Consider the following 21,146-nt stretch of genomic DNA (forward strand, 5'->3'; position numbering starts at 1 on the left):
GAGAGGGGGCTCCACAGTTCCTTGGCACCGGGAGGGCAAATGGAGGGTCAGCAAGAAGTGGGGATCCCCCCTCACGGCTTTAGTTGTGTCACCTTAGGGTGTTTTTTGTTTTGTTTTGTTTTGTTTTTTTCCTGGCTTTTATTTATTTATTTACTTATTCCCTAAGTGTTCTGTTAAACGTGTCGTGGCTGGGGCACTGCGTGTCAGCTTGGAGTCGCTGTGTGCTACATCACCAACATTTACAGCATCGGTGAAATCTCATCCCTTCGTCCACGTGTTGTCAGGAGGCTGTTCCTGAATCCACTGCTCCTTGAATATGCCCATCTCTGCCCCTTGAAGCACCACTTCAGACAGAAATGAGGCACAGACAGACCAGAGGGCGTCCCCCTCCCGTGGTCTCCAGTGAGGATTAGATCTGAGGGGCTCTGTATTGCTGTTCATTCAGATTCCTTCTGATTTCTGCCCCATACTAGCCCTACTGAATGAAAATTTCTTGGCCATAATTTAGGTCGGAGCAGATCCAGAATATTTCCTGGAGACATTTGTGTGATTTCCTCCAGTTCGGTTAAAGCACGTAAACATTTCCTACAAACTGATTCTAATAAAATGCACAGGATAGCCTTACATAAAGTGCTATCAGCAGACTTGAGATTACGTTTTTAGGCAGAAATAAACCCGTATAAAGGACAAACTTCCTCTTAAAACTCCGCGTAATGAGGCACGGGAGCCCACTGAAAATAATGAGCTGTTAAAGGAATAAACACGTAAAAAAAAAACGACAAAAGGCCAGTGAGCTTTGGAAAGACAACGGGAGAGAAGCCGGCTGCGATAGGAGGACACCCCCGGAGGCTCGGGGAGCTGCTGCAAGCGCCGGGCCGGGGGGGAGCGGGGGCGCCGCCCGGCCGCAGCCAGCACGGGGCGCTGCGAACCCGGCACGGGGAGAAGGCGCTCGGCTGTCGGGCAGCCCGGCCGGCCCTGCGGCATGCGGGAGGTGCGGAAAGTACACTTTTTTTTTTTTTTTTTTTTTTCCTGGATGCAAAACCTGCAGGAGCTTGGCTGCGTTGGCTGGGGCTGAATTCAACATTTATTTGCCTTCATTTCACCTGTTCCCCAATATTTGTTGAATACTGTTCCTGCCGTAAACACTGCCTTCAGAAGCTTATTTCCTGGAGAGGAAGTACTTGCTCTTCTTATTAAAAATGCACACCTGGTAGATTTTAGGCGCTGTGCCCATCTAGCCAAGCGATCGATAGTCCAGAGACGTTCCCCCATCCCTATATATGATCTGTGGTCATCTCCTGAGCGTGGCCAGCACCCTGGCTGGGTCCTGGGCTCCCAGCAGTGAAGTTGGTGGATGCTGCAGGGGGGGCACATCCCCCCTGGCCCACGCAGGAGCCCCGCAACGCGTGGCGCTGCTCCTGAGAGCTCTGCTGCTGAATGCCGCCTCGATCTTTCTTTTTGCACAGTAAAAGTTGTCCTCAGGCATTAATTCCTATCCTAATTTAATCAGAATTTCTCGTCCTACTGGAGCATAAAATAAGGAGTAATTAGTTTTAATGTATCTACAGCCTCTTCAACAGAAAAGAAAAATCTCCTACCCTTGGTTCTCCTTGCTGTAAGCCTCATTAAGATTCTTGAAGTTAAAAGAATATACAAAGAAATGTGCTTTGTGTAAAGCAGATGTGCTTTTCTGGTTTACTTAGAGCTCCTGGGGTCTCCTGGGGACATGTTTGTCCCCCTGAGCATCCGGCACACCGGTGGCACAGAGCAAAGCTGTGGTGGCACCAAGCAGGTGCATTGCAGCAGGAAACAAGTGTCAGAGCCTGCCCCTAAAAAGCTCGGGTAAAAAGGCTGGTGGGGCCGGGGGAAGGTGCCCTCAGCTTCTGGTGGGGCTGGGCCTCGGCAGCCACACTCGATGGACTAAGCTGGTCACACAAATAATCCCAATATTCACAGTATAGCCACAAAAAATCACAGCATTCTAGTAAGGCACCAGCAAAGCCTTTATTTAGTCCTCCCCGGAAGCCACTTGGTTGCTTTCTTTGCCTGTCTTTACATTTTTAACACGAAATAAGGCTTTTTTTATGCTCGGTGACTGGCATATTGAGCACAGGGGCCTGGGAGTTGGCCTTGCAGCAGGATGCTCGTACTGCAGGGCTGAGGTGTCCGGCGAAGTTCATCCCTGCGCCGGCTTTCTCTTGCTGGCTCTACCGATAGCTGAGCGCTGGTACATTGCATTTGCTTGGTTTTGTGGTTTATTTCTCCTGCTGGTTCCGTTCCAGGAACACTGGTATGAGGTTGCAAGTAAAGTACCATTCTCTGTTGCCTTAATTTTGTCATTTGGAAAGCTTTACAAGTTAATATTTATATGAAATGATCAAAAATTCATCTTACTTGATGCATGTTTATTTAATATATTTAGGTAAGGACCGTATTTATTTTTTTTCTAAAAAATAAACTTTAAACTTTTTCTAAACTACTTGCATTTTAAGGTACTTAAAATTGTGTTGCAATTTTAACAAAACCAGTCTTTGTCTAAGCCTTTATGCCAGTTGGTAAAGATTTTTACATTAGTTCTGCAGTTAGACTTTTTATTAAAAAAAAATAGAGGTATTTCTCACTTCAAGACAAAAAACTTTTAACATAAAAGTCCTGTGGAGTGAATAGAAAATGCTAACTTTATTTATTTATTTATTTATTTTAACTGGACTTTGGGTATTTGAATGGTTTTCAGAATAAAATACATTTCAGACGCTTCTGAAAGTCGTGGTAAATTAAATTCAGTATCCCAGTTCTGCAACCTGTAGAAATCATTGCAGCTTTGTTGGTCTGATCTGCACAGCGCAGAGCCAGCCCCAGAGGTGTCCCCAGAAGGCCGGTGGCATCGCTAAATTCGGGGATTGCTCCGCGGGTCAGAGCTGGAGTTCCTTGGGCTCTGCTGTAAGGGAGGCCGGGGGCTTTCAGCATTTGCTGAGAAAAAGGAGCAGTACGGCATGAAATAACATTCTAATCAGAATTCCCTCCTCACTTAAACTCTCTTTAGATAGACAGTTAATTTATCTCTGTTTAACTGCTGAATCAATCCATCCATCAAAGCTACAAAAGCTAATTAGCTGGAGTCAAAGCAGCAGCAGCTCCGATGCACGGTAGGGTATGTAATACCTTATAAAATTGCAGCAGGGGATGCAAGGTACATTTCCCTGCACATGCCTTGAAGCTGCCCGAGAGGCCCAGGCATCCACTCCCTGCCGCGTTTGCGAGCGCCGGCTTTGGCCAGGAGCCTACCTCGTGTGGTCGCTCGAGGACCTTCTCCTGGCGGTGTCCCCCCGGGTGCCTGGCTGTCCGGCAAGCTGAGCGCGTTCTGCAGCACCCACAGGCGGTCCTGCAGAGCTCGGGGGGAAGGAAAGCCAGGCTGAGGGCTTGGAGACCCAGCCCAAGCTGCTGCAGAAATTCCCTGGGATGTTACTGCTCACCCGGCGTGGGCTGCAGGCTGTGGTGTGCTCCGAAGGGGTATTAGCAGAGTGCTGCTTGCTCGCAGTGCGGCTCCTTGGGTGGCGTTGAGGCTTCTTTTGTGCAAAGCCCTGGTGCTACAGGGGCCTTCCACGATATTTCTAGCGCACTGACCCATCTTAACTGGCCGTGGAGGATGCAGAACTACAAGCAGAGCATCCACAGAGGCACCAGGGGAAGAGCAGCCTGGGCATGAGGCGCAGTTGTTTCCCTGGGGTGTTTCTCAGTGGTGTTTGTATGCAAACTGCAGTTGCAGAAGCAGGGGCCGGTTCTTAAGAAACACGATCCTTGTTTCTGTGTTATCCATTAATAACTGTAACACTCTCAACAGCTCTTTCTTAGCAGAATGTATTAAATCTTTCTCGCTCCTGTAGTCTTTTCCTACCCCTGTTCACTAAATTAGGGTAAATCTGTACCAATTACTAATCTCTGCTCCGGTATCATATGCAGTGTGGCACTAAGTCAGCTCCTATGTCAGCATACACCAGTATCACACATACACCCTTCAAGCTGTCTGCAGTAAATGTCCCCCGTGTCTGTACTGAACATCCTGGAAAAGTCCCACTACTTTGGGTCATCAGCCTGAGGCCTAAAGCTTCCTAAAGCAACACCAAAGGAAGGTGAGCACAGCCCTTGTGTGTTTTAATATTTGATCATTCTGTGTTGCCAAGCCTCCAACAATTATTTGCATCATGTGGAGGCGGCGTGGTTCGCCATTCTTGTGCATTGTTTTATGCAGTCAGTATAATCATTAAACGCCATGTCCATTAAATCCTGATAAATTGCTTGATGCTCCATTTGTCATGCTCCACGACAGCATGCAGTCTGTGTTTTCGTAACACATGTTCCACGTTAACTGTTTTCATTGACTATGAATCCATAAAAATACATGTGGAACAGAGGCTACACAGTACAGTCATGTCTGTCTGACTCCTTCCCATTCTAATTGGGTAGCAAAGTCGTTTAATAGAGTCTGTGGAGTCTGTTTAACTACATTCTGCCAGAACAATGCTCTATTCATGTTTTCAACAGAACACTAGTGATTGGACTAATATCTTTAAACTAGAAAACAAGTCTTAATTGGAACAGATGCTGCAAATACCAATGCAAATGGCCAGCTCTTGTGTGATCAAAACCAGGTACAGTCCATTGATTTGTTTTTAATAGCAGCTTTCATTTTTTATTAGTGTACACAAAACTCACTAACACTATACAAAAAGTCAGTAACAATATTCTGAAAAATCATCTTGTTTAAAACAGACTCTGCCATGCATTGTTTCTGGCAAGGTGCTATTAAAGAGTTTCCGTCCTATTTTGGCAGATCATGTTACTGCAACACTCTTCTCTACTTTCCTCTCCTCTAGAATTTGAATAATCCCAGTGCTTTTCCTAACAAGCTATTGACGTTACATTTAATAATCTGTTTGGATATTCACTTACATTACAAACAGGCATTCGGGTTAGATTAGGCTAAATAAATCCACAGTCCTGGTAAGCATGTGTTAGATTGTGATCTGCTTGCTCTGGGTACATGCTCTAGCAGAGCAGAGCACGCGTTCCCACCGCATAAACCTTTTGTCATGGCAGTGTTTGGGCCGGGGAAGCTCTGAAATGTTAAGGAGACAGTGATTTTCAAGCTAAGAATGAAAATATCCTGCGATTTTCTAGAATAAATTGGCTTTGTCTTTAGGAAATATGAAATATTTGATAGCAACAAGAATAGGAAAAGCCATTCAGAGTAGAGCAGAGAGACATTCGTTGCGGCACACCTGGCACTTGTGGATATTTGTTGGTCTTTTTGTGAATGCAAATAGTTTTGGTTACCCTGTGCTGTGGCACTGGAGCATCAGCAGAGGCAGGCTGGCCCAGGGGTGGCCCAGCAGCATGCCCAGGTGGCTGCTGTCCCTTTCACCTGAGGGGTTTGGAGCCGTGGCCATGGTCACAGAGGTGCAGCTGGAGAATGCTGGTCACCAAAGACAGAACGTAACTCCAAAATGACCTTATTTCTGTGAGAAGTGCTCCTAGAAATGCCCATGAAGAAAGGTGCTGTTTCTCAGCACAACCTAGGACTTTAAAGAAGGGGGAAAAGTGCATTTTAGAAGGTTCTCAGCTTGAAAACAAGCGTGCTATTGTGACATTTCTACAAAGGGAGTATAGTGCTGGGAGGCACTGCAACCAGAACCAAGCAGATCTCCTCGTGAAACTCCACAAACCCAACAGCGTTCACTTCAAACAGCACTAAAAACCCGTACAGCCTCCTGCTTAAAGCATAGGAAACAAGCCATCCACGCTGACAGCCCAGCTTCCATCCCGCATCTGGGTCCCTTTCGCTCCACTGCTGCTGCTGGCTGCCCCCGATCCTGACTGCAGAACGCCACTTCTAATTCCTCAGGCAGGGGAAACCTCCAAACGAGACAAATGAAGATGACGACTGGTGATAACCCATGAAAAATGTGCCAGTCGGGCAAGGGTAAGGACACTTCCAGTACAGCTGCAAGTTGTGTTTGAAACCGGCTGCAAGGAGGATGTGCGATTGCAGTCCAAATGGAAAGAGAAGATGCAGGCAAAAACAAAAGCAGAACAAACAAACAAAAGGCTCTTGTTCTTGTTTTGAAGTCTGTCATTTTTTTTATTATTATTTTGGAGAACTTTGTGTCGTTTAGCTTTACAGATGAATGTGTCACAGAGGGTTGTCAGACATAGGTGCCTGCTCTTGGTGCCTTAGCGAGGTGCAGCCAGGGATGTGGGCTTGCTGCGGGTGGAACAAGCCTGGAAAAGTGACCTCTGCAGCTGCACTTTATGTAGAATAACCAAGGACCATGCTCACCAGCCCACGTGGATGCTGCTCCACATGTCTCCGATAACCACACGATGATGCACGGGCTATCCTGAGCGCTGGTTGCCGATGTGAGGAGCAGCAGCGTGGTGTTCAGCTACAGCCTCGTACCTGCAGCCTCGCCCAGCTCTTGTGGAGCTTCCAGCAAAGCCATTTGAGCGTTCAGCCTCAGCACAGGCAGAGCCAAGGCGTATTTTGCCCCGTCAGGTTTGTTGAAAAGATGCGACATTCGAGGAGGGCTGGGGATTGACTTGATGAAAAAAGGCTTTGCTGGCTACCTACCGCAGCACGGGCAGGTCGGGGACGGGGCTGGCGAGACAAGGGTTGGGCTGGCTCAGGAGGGGTGTCCCAAAAGGGACATTTTTGGGATTGAATTTGGCCTCCTCAGGGAAAGGAGGGCCTGTCAGTCATCCCTGGCTTTGTAAAGAAAGAGGAGGCATCGTGCTCGGCCAGGGGTCATGGAGCCAACACACGCACAAGGGTTTGTGATGGAAGCGGCAGCAGCCGTGGGCTGGGCAGGTCTCCTCCTCTCCTGCCTGCTCAGACGGGGTTTTGTGTTCCCCCAGAGACAGGGGGCATGCTCTGCCCTGCCTGTTGCTGCAGGGGATTGTGGTTTTTCGAGCAGGGCTTTTCTAATGTTGTCTTTCATATTTATCCAAAGAAAATTTGACCCTGTGGCTTGATACACTGAAAAAGAATCTGCTCTGAAAGGGCTGGTAGAAAAGCATTAATTGCATCAGATAACCAAGGAGCAGTGGCTGGCTGCTTGAAAGATGGGCTCTTTTGGGATAGCAGCAGCTCAGTACAGAAGCAGTGAATTTCTCCTTTTATTCTGAAGGACATATGAAAAATTACAGGCCTGTAGCCAAAGAATTGGCTTGGTTTTAGGTTAACCAGTTTAGATAAATCAATGCATATGTACATGAATTAATTAATCCTACATAAAGTTATTCAGAGGCTCGAAGTAGATGATGTTCTGCATGGATATGGTGAGCTCTGTTATTTAATGCCAACGTTGCTGTAGGTGTGAACAGAAAAGATCACAGATTCAAGGCTACGCAAATCCAATTGTAGGCAACTTGCTGACGGTTCCCAGTCACTGCTTCAGCTTCCCATTTCCTGGTTTTTATTGTGCAGCAAATCCTGCTGTACCACTCTTACAGCTTCTTCATACTATGGCCAGCGACACAGGTCTCCCATTCCCACTGATTTTCTCCTCTTTCCCAAAGAGCAGAGCCTCTGCCCTGCTCCTGTGCCAGAGGACGGGGCTGTCACCTTCTGCCTGTAGGAGCCTGCTGCAAGCCAGTGTTCAGCAGGCTTTGGTTCAAGCTGTAAGTAATGAGCAAAGTGGTGGTATTTTGTTTTAATTAATAACTTTTAACATTTGGCCACCCGTGCATTTGGTGTGTGTGGAGTTTGGCAGGGGTTGTTCCCAGAAGGTCACACAAACATTTTCCTTGGTCAAGCTGTAGGCGACCTCCTGCTGCCTGAGCTTCACTTGGAGATTTCGGTTGAACTTGACCCAAAGTCTCCAGGCCACAACTGGCAGCTGCCGTGCTTTACAGGCACTGATGCAGATGCAGAGGCTTTCCATGGGGTAGACACACAGCCTCGTGTCACCTTGGGGTGTTCGGCTGGGTGATGCTCATGCAGGAGGAGCGCTGTTGTGAGATACACAGCTCGTGGCGGTGAAATGCCATGTTCCACTTTGGAGCTAGCAAATCCAGAAGGGCTCTTGCAGAAGGAGACTTCAGAAAGCTTTTCTCTGAAGCGAAGCTTAGAGCAGAGTGATGCTGACTTGGAGAACGTGGTCCTCCTTTTTCTCTGAAACCACTTCCTTCTTTCCCTAGGAACTGGGCTGCACCCAGCCAACCACACTCGAGCAATGACCATTTTGAAATGCAAGTGAAAGTATCAGCAATACTGGGGGATAAAAATACCAGAGCCACGGGAAATGCTAGGAAGGTGGCCAATGGAAAGTACAGTCACTCTGGCAGGGAGCGGGATCCAGTTGTTGAATTGCTGAATTAATGAAACCTCACCAACGAGGTCCATTTCGCGCAGCGCTGAAAGGAGCCCAGACTTCTTGCGTTGTCTTAGTGGTTGCACTCTGATCCCAGATGGGCGGGTAATAATGTTATAAATGATTTACTGCCATACAGTATATGTTATGGGAGGTTTATAGAGATCAAATCGCACAGTGAGCTGGAAAATCCTCTCTATTGTTGAGGCTGTTCCCTGGCTGCTGTTGGCAGTAGTACATTAATGGCATGTGAGGGAGTTTGCCTTATTCAAACAATAGTGTAGGCATTATAATTTAATTACTCCCATCATTAGACCAGTTTTGTTAGAGAGGAAAAAAAACACCCACAAGTGGAAAAAAAGAAAAAAAAAAAAGAGTTTTTTCTAAGCTTCATTTAATGAAGGACTCCCTGTCCTTTCTGTAAGAAGTCTTCCTTGCTGCACTGGATTTTATTAATGGTGTAACAGAAGATTTTTACTTTCCACCCCTAATATCCTGGACTAGATTTCCACCCCGGTATCTTTATTCCTGAAATTCGGTGCCTTCCTGACAAGGATTTATCGGGACAAATGTGGTTGCCTCTGGGCAAGCAAGGGGTGGTAAGGGATAAAATACATTCTTCAGGAAGGGAAATCTCCAGACTGGGAAGAGAAAACTCCAGTGAATTTTAAGTATTACAGATACAGTAGAACAAACAGCAGGTATATCAAGTACAACACGCAGGAGCAAAGTGTTTCTTGACCTGTGGCCCCGGAGGCACAACGTGAAATTCATCCCTGCTTCGGAGCCAGGACCCAGCGGGGCAGCGTGCGTTGATCGTCCCACAGATAGTAGCACACTCTCCCTTTGATGTACTTAAAGACTCCTTTCATTTGTTTATTTTTGCTGTCAAATTACTTCACTTAGTCCCTTGTGCAAGCCAGATACTGCGGGATATTATTCCGTTCAGTAAACAAGGAAGTGGAACCTGACACCTGAATGACAGTAAATTAGGTTATTTGCCAGTCACAAGGGCCCGGGTTGCAGGGGTGCTGGACTTTACTCCGAGGCACGTCCTGTGCTGTCCACGGCCCTTCGGAGAGACCCGAGCCCAGGGCTGTGGCCCAGCATTTCACCTGTTGTGGGCTCGCCGAGCTGCTTCATGCCCTGCAGGGAGCTGCAGGAGAGCGTGCACGGGAAGCGCTCCCCGTGCGGTGCACCCGATGAGCAGCGATGGTCCGGATATTGTCTGGGACAGAGGATTTCCTTTGTGACCATTCTTTTGCTTTTTTTAACCATTGTGTGAAGATTCCCAAGCGCTGCCATTGTACGCAGTGCCATAGGTATGCTCGCTGTCCAAACAGGGCAGGGGATTGAGGACAGACTGAGCAAAGCCCCCGAATTCCTGCTGGGCACTGGGCAGCCAGCACTGGGATGTCCGCTCTGGGGCACACTGCTCTACTGAACCGTATCCCAAGTCTGCCTCAAGACCTCAGCAGCCCAAAGCAGTGGGTACCGGTGTTTTCAGGTCTCTGTGTGCAGCCAGAAATTACAGGAAGGCCGTTCTCCACCTTGCCAAATCAGACGTGGCCTGCCCCTTCTCGTCTACAGGTGCACATGGCATTTTATTTCAGCGTGTGACCTGCTGGCACCATGGCCACACCGGTGATTTGTGTGGAAAACTTGTATCAGTAAAATATTTGTGTTTTTCGTTGCTTTCTGGTCTAGCAGGGCAGCTGGCAGTGTTCTCAGGAGAGCGCCTTGGGGAGGAGGTGTTTGTCTGGAACATTTTGAGGCTCTTGGTTGCAAGGTGCAACACAAAGCCAAGGTTACCTTTATTATTGCTTTTGGCTGCTGCTGGCCTCCTTTCATGATAATTACTTCTGTTTCACCAATAACACCCCCAAAATGATTTCTGGTGGCCATGGCTCCAGAACAAGGCCATCTCTAGCCCCAAAACACAAGCTGTTGGTGGCCTTGAGTGTGACACCAGCACAGGTCCATCACGCGTGGTACCGAGGGGCGCATCCTCTGCCCTTACCAAGATCAGAGGGCTTCCCACCGGGGTCTCGGCACAGCCCCTCGTGACGTGGGATCTGATTGCTGGTGTTTAGGTGCTCTGAGCGTGCCGTGCCACAGGTCCCGTGGGGCTGAGAGCCGAACCTGGCGTTACCGGCGCGCTGGGGCAGGAGGCTGGGGCCGTGCTGCCAGCTGTAATCACTGCTCTAGGCCGTCGTGCAGCGTGAGGCTCTTATTTGCTTTGTTTATTCAGTCTCTCGTCACCCTGTAGGCATTTATTTCTTGCCCCAGAGTCACGATTACTGCTTTAATTATTAGCATTTCCCTTGCCAGCAGTTCCATAGCTTTCATTCCCTGAGTCAGCAGGGCCTGCTGCAATTGAAAGCCTTGAGTGCCTTACCCTACCGAGACACAACTGTAACTCGATGAGCCATTTGCAATGGCAAACCCATTTTTAAACTCCTAAACCTGAACAGCCTCACTTCAGTAAGTGCTGCTACCAGGAGTCCTTGCAAATAATGACTTCTCCTGTCAAAGACTTGGATAATTTGATAGGACAATGAGGAATAGTTCAAGGTCTCAACTTTGAAATACCTCAAAATTATTGTAATTGGACGTGTTGCAAGAGGGAGGAACCTCCATATTTTAAGTACCTTTTCAAAACCAAACTTCTTGTTATTCTCAGAAATAAGCAAGAAAATCCTGTGTTTTTTAGGACCTGGGCAAAAGAAGCAGCAATTGGGCTCACTGTATTGGTTCTGCAGGAGGGATTTATATCCAAACGCTGGCCTGGGTTTTGAAGTTTTTGCTCAATTTGCACTTGGTCAAAACTCTGAGCTACCTCTAGGTATACGGTTGAGCAGCTGGTAGATGAACAATAAAAATAAACTAGAGAGTGATGGCTTTTTGTGAGGACAGGATTAAAACAGTAGTCTCCCCATGGGGAAAAGCTGCCACAGTAGCACTCAGTAGTAGCTTGGTGCTTTCTATTTAAATGCCTCATGAGATTTTAGCTTTGGAATTAAATTTCCTTCTCAATATGCCACAGTCTTTTGACTTCTGGACTGGTTTGTGCAATCACTCTTCTGGTTTTAATGGTCTTTGTTTGGTGGGACATCATACTGAGTAGCTACTTAAATGTCCCAAGCTATCAGAGAAAAATAAATCTAAACAGATGCATTAAATGTGAGAGCTTGAAGATATTCAAGGTAAAACCTTCAGAATCCACCAAGAGACAAATCTGCTAATAAGCTGTACTTCCTATTAGAGGAAGTTTTGAGTAGCACCCACAATACTTCTGATTACAACACGACAAACTTCACCTAATGAAGTTCCCAATTGCTCATGACTTTTCAGGCAGGTGGACCTATTTCTAAACTCATCCATTTGCATTAGGTGCTTTTCCAGTTTCCATAGTAACCGGGCAATTCATCATCTTTAACATATCTAGCCTTACAGTGTCTCACAGAGCGAAATACTATGTCCGTTTTATAAATGTGCAGCCAGAGGTGTAGGGAACTAAGTGATTTGCCCAGGGTTACAGGGTTCATCTGCAGCTGAATAGGGAAGGAACATTGCTTTCCTGAGTTCCAAGAAAATGCCACGACTGCCAGGCTGTCCTTTCCCAGGGAGGCATTTGCTCTATCAGATCCGCACCAGCTGAAGGTTGTTTCCCAAGTGTTCCTTTTCTCAGACTTGGAGAAAGAGACTTTCAGAAATGAAGAGGTTGGAGATTGAGTGGTACAGAACGGGGTGAGTAATGAAACAAGAAATCAAAACTTGCAAGTAATTTATTCAGCATAAATGCCAGCCGCATTCTTTGGACAAATAACTCGCAATGAATAATTCAACCAGCGTCATCACTACGGGGCATAGGAACAGGATTGTTTTTGAATCGTTTGGCCTTTTTCTTCATGTAAATCCAACCTAAAAGTCCAGATTCAGCCCTTGGTGTGTTCCAAGTCTGGATCTGGATTTTGCTTGCGGTTTGGCCAGAGAAGGGTCAGGGTCAGACCTGGGCCTGTGCTGAGCACACTCTTTTATCTCAGAAGTCCAAAGAAACTCCGGGAATTTGGTATCTTACAGGATAAAATTCAAAGCTGCCCTTCAAAAACTGCATCTGTAGCCTCAAAGCCTTGTGAAAATAGCAAAACATTGAAAGCCATTGAGGAATCCTGGATTAACACAGCGCACAGTAGGGAAAAGGCTGGTGGCCTTTGGAACAACTTCTCACATTAATTTTCTTCCAATGCTGACAGCTTTGATTTATTGCCTTAAGGCTGGTTAGAAAACACCCAGACATGAGGGAAGCCAAGAATTATGGAAGGCAAAGGAAAATATGGTAAACGTAGTGATGAATAGCCCTGGTAGATAGACAAATACTGCTCTGCACTCCTACTGCACCCAAATACTGTCTTAAAGATGGGAACAGAGGTTTTGCTTGCACTTTCACTATTTCTTCCTTCACTTCTAATGTTGAATATTCTGCTAGAAATCCCATGGGAGCCCCCATTCTGTTTATTTTATGTCAGCTGAATGCCAGCTGGAGCACCAGCCAAGGGAGGACTTTGAAAATGAAAGAAAGAAATACACACCAGTTGAGAAAGTTCCTAAAACCGATTTGTTTTGAGAACCCGGTGTATCGATCCCCTGCCTCTCCTCCCCTCTGGCACTGAACAACCACCCAGCGGGCTCAGCACCCGGCCGGGTGCTCACCGCTCCTGGCAGTGCTGCCTGGAATTGCTCTGGTCTCACCAGCCGGGACAGGAGCCTTCTCTTCTGATTTACTGTGTCTTACTCAGATGAGATTTAGTGGTGGGATTCTGCGTCAAAGGAGGTGTTTGAAGCTGAACTGATCGCTTGAAATGGTTAAAAACCAAAGCAAACGCAACCCACAGAAACAGGAACTTGTTTTGCTTCTCCTTCAGCTGCTTCTCTCCGTAGGTGTTTGTCATGGACACAACTAGTGGTAGCATGTAAATACTGCTCTGCTAATCACCTCAGCTCAGGAAGTACCAGACACGGGCAAAACATGAGCCACGTGAGCACGGGTAACAATGCTGAAAGTCTGACTGCCCGGCTGTGCTGGTCAGGAGAACATTGCTTTACAAATGGTTCTTCCTTAGAAATCAAATCAATGCAGTATTTCCCAGCAGAAATTTGGGAAGTTCACTGAAACAGTTTTCTGGGCTACCAGAACTGCTTGCTGAGAGCCCCCCTGTGCTGTCGCACCCCTTTTGCTTCACCGAATTCGAGTTTACAAAAGAACCACACCAAAACAGAGCAAATAACTGAGGAACGAAACATTGTGAGAGTTGTCTTTAATTTCATCAATGGCTTTAAATATTTAGAAAGCACAATGTAAACATCTGAGGAGAAATCCGTGTGCTTGCTCTTCGTGCTCAGAATTGTTGGGATTTATAAACAGAAAGGCTGCTCTCAGGGTGTGGAACCGATGTTTCAGACTTTCCACCAAAGTTATATATGCTCATGTCATTACAGCTCTTCCCTCAGCCCAAATTGCTGGCACGGCGTCCTGAAATGTTTCTCATTAGTAAACTTTACATAACCTCCAAAACTGCAACAACTGTAGAATAAAATGTACCAGGATGCCAGCTGGAGCTGGCACTTGGCGCGGGGCTCTCGGGGCTGTTTGCTTAGCTGGATTTGAAGGATGTTCCAGACCAGCTAGCAGGGCATGTGACTGAGTTTTGACCTGAACCGCTTGCCCAGATCCAGAGATCCTGCATACTTCATGGGAATGCTTTCCACTTGTCGCTTTCATACCCCAGACACAGCTTTTAACAATTTGTGTGCAGACCCAGGCCCACCAGCCATCGCAATATAGTCAGAGGTAACGGCACGTGGCTCCAAAAAGTAACAATGAGATTCCAGAGCGGCTCAGTGTGTATTTAATGCTGAGTTAACAGTTTTCTGAGGGTAAGAGGGCCCTGCTTTCCTTTTTTTTTTTTTTTTTTTTTTTCCTGTCCCAGAAGCCCCAACATCTCTGATTTCTTTTTCAAAGGCACTTACCTGAGCAGACACGGAGCTTTACGTGGACAGGGATCAGGATGCAAAGATGTGCCTGTGGTCAGGAGCTGGGAGACCTGGAAATAGACTGTGCATCTCTGTCGGCTAACGTTCCCATGCCTTAATCCCAAACTTTCCCTTCCTCCTATTAGTATTGTAGGGCAACCTGGAGGAGATGGAGTTATTTCAGGGAGCAGAGCTGCGAGGCCTCAGCTCCGCCACTTCCCCGGGCAAGGTTGATTTGTGGCTGGGTGATTGGAGCTCTGCTTGGTGAAATCGTTTTACCTGATTTGGTTTCCTGGACTTCTCTTCATTTTCAAATAATCAAGCCTATTTATTTTAAATATACACATTTTCAACCAAGGCTTTAATGTATGCATAATTTATATCACTTCCTTGGTATGGAATTAATTTTCTTTTCTCCAACATGGAAAATAACACGCGAACTCTTGAGTAGTTCTCCGATGCTGAATTCCAAATTGTCTGAATTAAATTTGAATCCCGGCGGGTTCTGCACCTTCCCGGTTGTTCATCACTTGCAGGGTTTATTACATTTTAGATGATACTATTAAATCCAGCCACCCCTAGAGGTACTGGCTAGACTTTGTGAGTCTAAGGAGTAGGAGACCATGAATGAGTCCTCAGAGCCGTTCCAATTTAGCCATGCAGTAATTTAAGTTTCCTTTAAAAGGACAGTGAGTTTTAATTTTCTATATATTTTATAATTTGTTAGCAATTTCCATTTCTCTCCCTGCAATACCTTTTAAGAATTAGAAAATTAATGCGTTTTCCCCCAGTTTAGATCTTTTTTTTTTTTATATATTTGCTGAGCATTGATTTTACTCCCTTCCTCAGTGCTTTTGTTCACCTCCAAAATTAACGCATCTCTTTGGCTTTCCTTTCCAGGGGGTCCTGCCTCCTTCCTGGTGAGCTGAGAAGCACTTTGCCCAGAGAGGCTGTGGCTGCCCCATCCCTGAGGTGTCAAGTCCAGGCTGGACGAGGCCCTGGCCAACCTGACCTGCTGGGTGGCATCCCTGCCCATGGAAGGGGTTTGGAACTGGGTGGTCTGTAAGGTCCCTTCCAACCTGCCCCATTCAGTGACATGGCTTTGTGATACGAACTGGAACCAGCAGCCAGCGTCGTGCTGCTTGGGCCACGGTGCCCTCATGGGATGGGCTAAGGGAAGGCTGAGCTACCCCAACCCTGACGGGCAACTGTGTGACCTCCTGAAAACTTGTGATGTGATGCTTGGAAATGTGCTTTAGTGGTGGACTTGGCATTGCTAGGTTAACGGTTGGCCTTGGTGATCCTAGAGGGCTTTTCCAACATAAATGGTTCTTTGATTTTATCAGGGCTGGGCTGGGCTGGGCAGCAGCTCTCTGAACACCGAAACCAGCCGCATGCACAGGGTTAACAGCGGGGTTCGAGCGTGGAAAGCCATGCTGCGAGTCAGGGGGCTGCAAGGAAAATCGAAGAGGAGGATTTGGGCCATGTGGTGCCCATAAAAATGAATGCGAAACGTATCAGGAGTATATGAAATCTGTAGATAGTTGTTTTGTGTTTCAAAAGTGTTGAATATAGGGGGAAAAAAAAAGCTCAACGGGAGTTTAAATAAACACAGGCAAGTGAGTCAGCAAGAAGATATAAAATCATCAGGAAAGGCTGAGTTTGTTTTAATATGGGGATTACTGTAAACACTAGGAGTGCATGGTAACAATTTGTAGGCCATATGTTTTGAAATATCATAACTGGTGTCAATAAACACATTAAAATTCAACTTCAAAGACTATTGTGGATGTTTGGAGTGTCACGAAGACATTGCAAAATGGGGATTTTAGATGGAAACAAGTATGGGAGCAATCAAACACAGCTCCTATGTGAAGAAAGGGATCTCGTCAAGTTGTTAGAGCTAAGCATCTGTGATGGTGATTACTGCTGCTTGCTGGCTAGGAGCTGTGCTCAGCCCCTGATTTCTTTCACACCATCTCCCTGGCCTTCCACCCTGACCTGCCTGTTTGTCTCGCCCACCTGCTGCAGCTCGGTGCAGGGGCTGAGCTCTTCTGCGCAGGGGTTGCCGTTCACTGCTCCTTTCTACAGTTCATAGCCCGCCTGATTTCCTCGTATAAAAAGCAAATTCATTTTGTGTCTGTACAGATTGGCTTGTGGCACAGACGAAGTGCTGTCCTCCCGTGCTGACAGCCTGCCCCGTAGGGCGTTCAGCATCACCGCAGCGTTGGCTGCATTTGATTCTTCCGTGCGCTGTGAGCCACCAGTCGTGGGGGTTAGGGCATGGAGAAGGGCGAGCAGCCCTTCTGTCCTCCCCTCATGTGGTGGTGCCCTGAACAGAAGGTTTATGTTGCTTCCTGAATCCCTCCTCATTCAGACCTCTGCTGGGTTGAAATACCCTCTTTATACCCTCTTTTCCTCACTTTTTCCTCTTGTAGCACTTCAGATGCGTGGGATTCCCCCTGCAAATGCTCTCCTATTTGTGCACAAATCGTTTGTTTACTCCACGGAGATGGGACCAGATCTGTGATCTTTCAGCTGTGAAAGCACAGACTTCTGACACTGAAGCTTTACTAGCGTGATGAATAAAGCCTTTGGCTTGTTTCTGGGATATCCCACGACATGCTAAATTACTAGTGTACATACAAAGGCAGTGTATTTGTTTACAGGGCTGCCTGGAGACTCATGTCCACCATATGCCTTGTTCTTTCTTATTTTCACATTTTTAACATGTTTCATTTCACGAGAGCCCACCCTTCCTCTCTTCTTCCTTTTTCCTCCTTTTATTGCTGAGTGTGACATCATATGGTGTGAAATGTATGTCTCTTTTTTTGGTATCCCTTTCCAGATTTTTATCCCTGCTGCTGTAGACGTTACACATGGCCAGGCCCTTGGGGTTTGCATGGGCACGCAGACTGAGAACTGGCTGATCCTTTTCCCTCTGGTTTTATCCCTAGGAGACTCAGACCTGCCAGAGCTCAGCACCGGTTTCCAAGTGCTTTCCTGGTTCAGAGTCCACCTGAGCTGTATGTTTGGGGCAGAGGACTGCTATGAAGAAGGATCAAGTCTCAGCTTCCCAGCGGAAATCCCTTCCGTGCAGGCATCACAGTACAGCACAACGTCATGTTTAAACCAGTAAGTGAAAGTGTGTGCTCAGCACCAATGTATAAAATAAGCAAGAATGGCCGTAAACATCATGTTTAGCTATCTGTGGATTTTTACAACCCAGTGACTGTGGGACAGTCCTGGTCCTGCCTGCCCAAGCTGTGCCTCCAGGGAGCACGAGAGGCTTCTGGTGCCTCGTGTTGTCCCTTCTGTGAGGGCAGCTTACAGGGCTTCTGCTACACAAACAGCAACTTTGCTTATTTTATTACCAATCCTATAGGAACAAAGTGAACTCACACATACCCTTTTTAACGTGATTTATGACAGGAGCAATATGAGGGAACAGATGAGCATTCCTGCACCTAGGTTCAACTCTCCATTTAAGAATCACAGTCAATATTCCCTTGTTTTAATACTAAACATCATGTTCAAAACTGAGTACTTCACTGTAAACTGCAGGCAGACCACGCAGGATTAAATGGGGCTTCTAGTGTGATGAATATAGCAGCCTCTTAAATGATTAGGACACCTGTTGACATTAATATAGAAGCATGCATGAAAACAAGTGTGCCACTCACTGAAATATATGTACACAAATATTAAGAGGATTAGAGAAATTGCTAAAATGGATAGAGTGGCATTTAACACGAACATGTCTGGAATCTCGGCGGAATGGAAATAACATGCACAGAGCTGTTCCCTTGTTCGATGGCTTTTTTTTTTTAGTGGTTCATCTAGGGTATAAACGCAGTACAAGGAGGTCATTTGCTTACATTTAAAAGTTTCTGTTTAATATATGTCTTTGTTTGGAATCTGCCTGTGATTCATAACCACCTTCCTTTAGTAGCTGGCACCTTTGCCATGCAAGCTGCAAGAAAAAGTAATTAAATTTAATAGAAGCCACCCTTGCTTTGAAGCTGCCCTGGATTTAGAGCCACAAGGAGAAGCAATTAAACTGTGGCAGCCAAGGATTCAAACTGAAGTTATATAGTGACTTTTTTTTTTTTAAAGGAAATTTTCTCTGTAAACGGATTTGGATTGTCAAACCTGATTGGATTCAAAAGCACAGAAATTTCCTTCTGTGGGAAACTTTCTACTGAAGCAAAAGGAAAAAAATAATTAGATGTGAAATGGGGGTCAGTTGTGAAGATCTAGGATATTTTTAATCCTTTTGAACAAACTTCCAAAAACGAGTTCAGCAAAGTGCTGAGGGAAAAAGGGAAACGTGGAAGGAGGACAGCTGCATGTCTGTTTATTTGCAGGCAGGCCAGCTTGTCAGCAGCCTAGGGTACAGATTCATTAGGGGAAGGGATTTATTTGCACTAAACAGTATTAGAAGCATTGTTTAAAGCTGGCAGGATTTTTTAAACCATCAAGAGGCAGAAATTATTTTTTAATTTCTGTGCTTTTACCAAAAAGTTGTCTTTGCATTAAGGAACAAGCATAGGGGAAAAAAATCAAAACAAGACTCGCAGATGCCATACCAAACACAATTCTTCCTACGTAAAAGTATTTTTTAGACGTTTCCTATAAAATATCAGAAAGGATTCAGTTGAAAAAGGTTTTCCTCCAATGCAGATGTTATTCAAAAAAAAAGCAAACTGGCAATTCAGTTAGCACTTACAGGCAGGCAAATCTGTCCTAATCTCCACCAGCTCTTTATATGTAAGTCTTAGCTAAGCCAAGGCACGTGTGAAAATCTTAATATTTTCAATAATGTATTTTGCCAAACCTGCTTTTCTGAGAAATAGGTGCTCTTGGGCTCAGTGTAAGGATACAGTTGATGGTCTGTGACCTATGGATCTGAGTTGGTGAATGAGAGTCCTCTGGCTGGAGTCGCGGTAAGGCTAAATTTCCAGGGCAGTGCCTGGAATGTTGTAACTTGCTGGGAAAATATATTATTGTATCACCAGCCATTATGAGGTAGCTGGGGGCAGACATGCGAGCTGCATCCCCCCAGAGAACACAGCCCCTGCGATGGTGACCAGCCTGTAAAAGAGCAACGGGAAAACACGGCCAGAGAGCTGCTCTGGGGCACCGTCAGCTCTGTGAACAATGTTTGACCCCAGCGTTTTGGACGTCCCAGCAGTAATCTTTGACAACGGGTCTGGGTTATGCAAGGCAGGTGTCGCAGGTGACAGTGGCCCAAGGTCTGTTATCACGGCAGTTGTTGGTCGCTCAAAAGCCAAATCTACAATGCTTGGAGCTGGGATGAAAGAATACTACGTTGGAGAAGAAGCGCAGTCCAAAAGAGGGATCCTATCTTTGAATTACCCGATTGACCATGGCATTGTTACCTCCTGGGATGACATGGAGAGGATCTGGAGACACGTCTACGAGCATGAGCTGAGACTCAAAGCCGCTGAAAGGCCGGTGCTGTTGACAGAAGCCCCCCTAAATCCTCTGCAGAACCGGGAGAAAATGACAGAGATCATGTTTGAAGGCTTCATGGTGCCCGCTATGTACGTGGCAGTCCAGGCAGCTCTGGCACTCTACGCCTCAGCCCGCACCACCGGGATCGTCATGGACAGCGGGGACGGTGTCACCCACACGGTCCCCATTTACGAGGGGTACTGCCTGCCCCATGCTGTCTCCAGGCTGGATGTCGCTGGCAGAGATATCACCGAGTATTTCATGAGGCTTCTTCTGGAGGGCGGGCACTCTTTTGTTAGCACAGCTGAAAGGGAAATCGTGAGAGATATCAAAGAGAAGCTGTGCTACGTAGCTTTGGACCCCATCCAAGAAATGAAAGCGAAGCCCGAAGAAGTCATGAAAGAATACAGGTTACCCGACAGCAACGTCATTCAGATCGGCAGCCAGCTCTTCCGTGCTCCAGAGGTGCTCTTTGTGCCTGCAAACATCGGCATCGAAGCACCCGGCGTGCACAAAATGATCTTCAACAGCGTCATGAAGTGCGACATCGACGTGCGCAGGAATCTCTACGCCAACGTCCTGCTCTCGGGAGGCTCCACGCTCTTCCCCGGCCTGGAGGAGCGGATCCTGAGGGAGATGCACCTCCAAGTGCCCTCGGGCATGTTCGTGAGGATCGTTGCCCCCCCCGAGAGAAAATACAGCGTGTGGATCGGGGCCTCCGTCCTCACCTGCCTGACGTCTTTCAAGCAAATGTGGGTCACCGTGAGCGACTACAAGGACTTCGGGGCAGCCGTTATCCATCGGAAGTGCTTCTGAGGAGACCGTCAGACCGAGCGAATGCCTTGCTGCAACAAAGCACGAGCAAGAAACCCTGGCGAGGGCTGACTGAACCAAAAGGTGCCACAGCAGTTCATGTCTTTACTGGCTGACAAAACCTTTATGGAGATAAAGCATTAAAGAATTGGTAACCAGGGCATCGAGCCTTCTGAGCATTCATTGCCTCCAAGGGGAGCACTGTGTGTTCCCACCTCCCTCGAGCCCCAGCCCGGAGCCTCATTTGTCTTCTCGTGCTCTTCCAGCCCCTGCCTCGTGCCTGAGGGCTCAGACAGTGACACCACGGCCATGCTGTTCTTTGCCCTGGCCTCAGGGGGTAGCCTAGAGTGATCGGGGCCACTGCCACTATTTGCACAGCACTCCTACCCCCAGCCACTCCTGTTTATGCCATCAGATTAGTAATGGAATTAATGTGTACTAATGGGGAGAGTG

At 46.9% G+C, this 21,146-nt stretch overlaps 1 protein-coding gene across 1 annotated transcript; it reads left to right on the forward strand.

The window, feature by feature from the left end:
• Positions 1–14,146: 14,146 nt before the first annotated feature.
• On the forward strand, positions 14,147–21,035 carry LOC309886315 (actin-1-like). Its single transcript, XM_082777088.1, has 4 exons — positions 14,147–14,306; positions 15,303–15,464; positions 17,360–17,537; positions 18,519–21,035. The coding sequence occupies exon 4, from the start codon at positions 19,563–19,565 to the stop codon at positions 20,694–20,696; it is 1,134 nt and encodes a 377-aa protein (XP_082633214.1). The 5' UTR covers positions 14,147–14,306; positions 15,303–15,464; positions 17,360–17,537; positions 18,519–19,562; the 3' UTR covers positions 20,697–21,035.
• Positions 21,036–21,146: the final 111 nt, after the last annotated feature.

The sequence above is a fragment of the Aythya marila genome (assembly GCF_965140915.1).
Source record: "Aythya marila genome assembly, chromosome: 21".
NCBI classification, from domain to species: Eukaryota; Metazoa; Chordata; class Aves; order Anseriformes; family Anatidae; genus Aythya; species Aythya marila.